Source organism: Notamacropus eugenii, chromosome 1 (assembly GCF_028372415.1).
Source record: "Notamacropus eugenii isolate mMacEug1 chromosome 1, mMacEug1.pri_v2, whole genome shotgun sequence".
NCBI lineage: Eukaryota > Metazoa > Chordata > Mammalia > Diprotodontia > Macropodidae > Notamacropus > Notamacropus eugenii.
In genome coordinates, this window is record NC_092872.1 from 602096674 (window position 1) to 602102614 (window position 5941).

Here is a 5941-nt window from a genome sequence, read left to right on the forward strand (position 1 = left end):
CATTGTGTATGCGATCTCATTTGAATTTTACAATAGTCATCTGAGATAGGAATTAAAGGTATCCCCATTTTACAGAAGAGAAAAACAACCTCAGAGAAGCCAGACATGCAACTTCTGGTCATGTCACTGAATCTCTCTGTCTGTCTCAGTTTCATCTGTAAAATATGAATAATAATAGCACCTGCTCCCAAGATTCCTATTAGTATCAAATGAAATAATATTTGTGGGCGCCCGTCTCCGTCTGTCAGAGCGTCGGGGTCGCCATTGTTACCGCTTCCGACTTCGGTACCTGTTGGAGCCGATGCCCGGCTCCTTGTCGGGGGGCAGCCCTCCCTCACCCCCAGCGAGGTCTCCGTCACCCCGCTAGGCCTCCGGAGACAGAGGTGGGGGAGGCCCCGAGCTGGGGCTGCAGTCCATTCCGCCATGAGCAAAAGGAAGGCGCCGCAGGAGACTCTCAACGTGGGCATCACCGACTTCCTGACGGAGCTTGCAAATTATGAGAGGAATGTGAACCGAGCTATCCATAAGTACAATGCTTACAGAAAAGCAGCCTCTGTGATAGCCAAGTACCCAAGCAAAATAAAGAGTGGAGCAGAAGCAAAGAAACTGGATGGTGTAGGAGCAAAAATTGCTGAGAAGATTGATGAGTTTTTAACTACTGGAAAATTACGTAAACTGGAAAAGATTAGGGAGGATGATACAAGTTCATCCATCAATTTCCTGACACGAGTTAGTGGCATAGGTCCATCTGCTGCAAGGAAGCTTGTTGATGAAGGAATTAAAACATTGGAAGATCTTAGGAAAAATGAACACAAGTTGAACCATCATCAGCGAATTGGGCTAAGATATTTTGAAGACTTTGAAAAAAGAATTCCCAGGGAAGAGATGTTACAAATGCAAGATATTGTATTGAATGAAATTAAGAAAGTTGATCCAAAATATATTGCTACAGTCTGTGGAAGTTTCCGACGAGGTGCAGAATCAAGTGGAGATATGGATATTCTCCTCACCCATCCTAGCTTCACTTCTGAGTCAGCTAAACAGCCTAAGCTGTTGCATCAAGTTGTAGAACAACTACAGAAAGTCCACTTCATCACAGATATTCTGTCAAAGGGGGACACAAAATTTATGGGTGTTTGTCAGCTGTCAAGTGAAGATGAAGATGCATATCCATATAGAAGAATTGATATCAGATTGATTCCCAAGGATCAGTATTACTGTGGTGTTCTTTACTTCACTGGCAGTGATATTTTCAATAAGAATATGAGGGCCCATGCCTTAGAAAAGGGCTTCACAATCAATGAGTATACAATCCGGCCCCTGGGAGTCACAGGAGTTGCTGGAGAACCCCTCCCAGTGGACAGTGAGAAAGACATCTTTGACTATATCCAGTGGAAATACCGAGAACCCAAGGACAGAAGCGAGTGATACCTTTGCCAACGCAAAGAACCACCAGCCAACAGTCTTTATGTCTTGAACTTTATTGTGTAAGGGTCCTTACTGTTTATGGATGATAGCTTCCTTTTCACTTTTAGCCTTGCAGTCATTAAAATATGCAGCACAATCAAAAAAAAAAAAAAAAAAAAAAAGAAATAATATTTGTGAAGCACTATGCAAACTTTAGAACACCACACAAATACTAGCTATTATTATTGACTCCAATGGTCACTTATCTAATAAAAATATCATCAGAAATATTTAAACCAAAGTATTCCAGATTCCAGGGTAGTTAGGTGGCACAGTGGATAGAGTGCCAGGCTTCGAGTCAGGAAGACATCTTCCTGAGTTCAAATCTGACCTGGGACAATGAATTGGAAATTGAGGGGATGCCCATCAATTAAGAAATGGCTGAACAAGTTGTGCCATATGAATGTGACAGAATACTATTGTGTTATAAGAAATTATGAGCAGGGTGGTTTCAGAAAAACCTGGAAAGATTTGCATGAGCTGATGTAAAATGATGTGAGCAGAACCAGGAGAACATCATACACAATAATAGCAATATTGTATAATGATCAGCTGTGAATAACAATTATTCCCAGAAATACAAAAATCTAAGACAGTTCTTAAGGACCTATGATAGAAAATGCTCTCTACCTCCAAGGAAAAAATCTGAATATAGACTAAAGCATGCTGTTTTTTTAAATTTCTTTATTTTTCTTGAGTTTTTTGTCTGTATTTTCTTAACAGATATGAAAATGTTTGGCATGACTATATCTGTATATCCTTTATCAAATGGTTTGCTTTCTCAAAGAGGAGGAAGGGGAGTGAGAGTGGGAGAGAATTTAGAACTCAAAATTGTAAAAAGAAAAAAGGTTAAAAATTCTTTTTACATGTAATTGGGAAAACTAAAATATTTAAAAATTCAAATCTGACTTCAGACACTTACTGTGCGACCTCTGCTTTGGGTTCCTCATTTGTAAATGCGGGATTATCATACCAGCACTTTTCTCTCAGAGTTTTCATGAGGATAAAATGAGTTGATATTTGTAAAATGCTTTGCAAACTTTAAAGTGCTATGTAAATGTTAGTTATTATTCTTATTTTAAAAAGAAAAATAATTCAAATATGTATTATGGATTTCATTTTACCTTATTAATTTCCCAAGAGTATTTTCATTTTAAGAGAGGAGCTTGCAATGCGTTCTTTAATCAAAAAACTAATTCACTAATGGTGGAATTTCAAGGACAGAGGTAGGCAAAAAAAGATATATTTGGTGAAGGAGATTTTTTAATATATATTTTATAATATGTAGATGACTGACCTTATGTAGATAACTCAACCCAAATGTAAGGTTGGCCAACTCTGGGACTTCCAGAGACAGCTTGGTAAAATGGTTAGAGTACCTGACTTTGAGTAAGGAAGAGCTGAATTCAAATCCTGCCTTGGTCGTTTACCCTCTGTGATCCTCTTAACCTCTCTCAGGTCAATATTTTCCAATCAGTAAAATGGTAGTTATAATAGCACCTACCCCTAAAAGGTTATTTATAAGGACCAAAAGGGATAGCATGTGTTAAACATTTTACAGACATAAAAACATCACATAAATGCTTTCATTATTCCCTTTGGAGAGTATCTGTTTACCCTGGAGAAAACTATTGGCATTCATTTAACATTCCGCAAACACTCATTAAGCACCTACTGCAGGCAACTACTAGTGCCTGTTGTTGGGGGAAACTCACACATAAATAAAATAGAACTGTAGTTTCCAATGGAGTTTAATTCCTAATAGATAATAAGTTCTCTATTACCACTTCTTGAACATGGCCATTGCCTGAATGAAGCCCAGTGAAGCCTGTCTCCATTTCCGCACAGAGAAGTTTGTCCTCTGGTTGGAATGACTCTCATGAAGAGTTAATCATGCCAACTGAGGCTAACCATGGGCAAAATAGATAGCTGCCTGCTCTGGGATGGATTGGAGGGGCTCCCTATGGAAACCCCTCCTGTACAAAAGTAACTCCCCACCAGCCTTGTTGTATTCCTGATATTTCCACAACATTTAATCATTTGTTTGGATAAAGGCATCTGAGAGATTTGGGTCTTCATTAGTTAATACCTTAGCCTAAAGTAAGGTATGTAGGTGTTCAAGGGGGATTAACACATCTTGTGTGAAGGTTTGCTGAGCCCTTTTCAGGGCTGCTCATCCACATTCAGCATCCATCCGTCACCCAACTCTCACCTGTGATTCCAAGAAGCTTTAACATGCATAGAACACTCCACTAAACCATCTAGGCAGATGGGCTAAACCAGGTTGAGGGTAACCAATGGGTCACATGCCTGTTGGTGAGTTATGGGCATGTCTACCTCAAGCATGTGAAGACTTTCTCCAGGGAATGGGCAGATGATAACAATTTGTTAAAAGCCAAGAAGGCAGCTGAAGCAGGTGCTGTGGAATGCTTGATTAGGTATTGAAGATGCCAAGATCATCCTTGCATCCCAGGCCACCACCAGTCACCATGATTTTTGTCTTGCCACTGGACTTCAATGACCCTGGAAGAGAGAGTGAGGCTGACAACTTGTGCAGTTCTGCCTCATGAATCAAGACTTCACTCTATGATGTCATTGGTCCTCTTCAAAAACAAAGGACAAACAATAACAGCTTAAAGTACTTTATCATAGACTTTTATAGACTTAGGACAAAAAGAAATATGAAAACAATTGTCCAAAAAATACATTACTAGAAATGATAGTGGTGGAGATGGAGGAACACATAATACATGAACACCATTACATTGGTCACCAACTTAAGTTCAAAGCATAGTACCTGGCACTGAAAAAATTCTGATTGATTGATTGTTTGGTTGACTAAGAGAGGAAGGCCCTTAACACACTGGGTGGGCCCTGGGAAGGACCATACAAAATCACAGAATCACAGAATTTCTGAGTAGGAATGGACCTTATCGGCCATCTAGTCCAACCTATACCTAGAAAGAATCCTTTATACAACACCCCTATCACATGGCTGCCCAGTCTTTACTTTAAAGCTTTCAGTGAAGGAGAATCCCTGAGCCTCCAAAGAAACCTGTTCTACTCTTGGATTGCTCTTATTTTTGGAAAGTTTGTTCCTTACATCAATTTTAAAATAGTTTCTTTGTGACTTTCACCCATTGTTCCTAATTCTGCTTTCTGGGGTCAAGCAGAACAAGTTTTTCCCTTTTGTAAAACAAATCTTAAAATACATGAAAATAGCAATCATGTCTTCCACCATATCCATTACATCCAAATCTTCTCTTCTCCAAAGTTTCTCTAACCAATCCTCATGTGCTGTGAACTTAACACCCTGCACCATCCTAGCTTAGCAGTATCCTTCTGAAAATGTGGATCTAAGAACTTTATAAATATGATCTCATTTGATACTCAAAACAATTCTGCAAGGTAGATGCTATTATTTCCTCTTTTCATAGGTGAGGAAACTGAGGCAGGTAGCAATTAAGTGATTTGCCTGGGTCATACAGTTGCTAAGTATTTAAGACTGGATTTGAACTCACATCTCTCTGCTTCCAGGCCCAGCACTCTATCTACTGTGCTACCTAACAGCCCAGAGGGTGGGAATCTATGAATTGAACCAGGAGGAGATACTTTTTCTACCTCTTTTTCATCCTGGTTTTAAGAAATAGGTCTAAAGTCTCTGTTCGGTTTTGTTTGTCCTTCTCAGTTTCAGGTGCAAGTGGTAATCCCCACCAGACCCAGAAGTTCCAACAATAGTGACCTTGGAGTCAGGATTGCAAGTGAGGTGGTACAGTTGGTCAGCTTGGTAGGAAAGCCCTGAAAGGTATGGAGCCTGTGACTAGAGCCCAAGGTAGGTTTTCAAATTGGAAATTAGAATTGTGTTCTATAGGAACAAAGCTAAGTTAGACCCTTAATGTCTTCCCTCTTCCTAGAGTTTAAAGTAATGCAAAAGGGGAGGGGAAGTATCATTTTTTTTATTAGTTAACTTGTTTATTTTTAATTTTCAACATTCACTTACATAAGTTTTAAATTTTCTCCCATCCCAGTCCCCTCCCTATGCAATCTGATATAGGCTCTATGCATACAATCCCCATTAAACACACTTCCACATTAGTCATGTTGCATAGAAGAATTATAATGAGTGGGAGAAACCATGAGAAAAAAAGAAAATAGTCTACTTCACTCTTCATTATGACTCCATAGTTCTTTCTCTGGATGTGGATGACATTTTCTATCATGAGTCCGTTGGAATTATTTTAGATCCTTGCATTGATGGGAAGGGCTAAGTTGATCAAAATCAGTCATCGCACATTGTTCCTGATACTATGTAAAATGTTCTCCTGGTTCGGCTCACTTCACTCAGCATCAGTTGATATAAGTCTTTCCAGGTTTTTCTGAAGACCATTTGTTCATCTTTTTTTATAGAACAATAGTATTCCATTACATTCATAAACCACAACTTGTTCAGTCATTCCTCAGTTGATGGATATCC

General features: G+C 39.2%; 1 protein-coding gene across 1 annotated transcript; it reads left to right on the forward strand.

Moving 5' to 3' along the window:
- The first annotated feature begins 223 nt into the window (after nucleotides 1-223).
- LOC140520618 (DNA polymerase beta) lies at nucleotides 224-1593 on the forward strand. The gene has a single exon (XM_072634638.1). The coding sequence runs from the start codon at nucleotides 424-426 to the stop codon at nucleotides 1426-1428; it is 1005 nt and encodes a 334-aa protein (XP_072490739.1). The 5' UTR covers nucleotides 224-423; the 3' UTR covers nucleotides 1429-1593.
- The last annotated feature ends 4348 nt before the right edge of the window (nucleotides 1594-5941 follow it).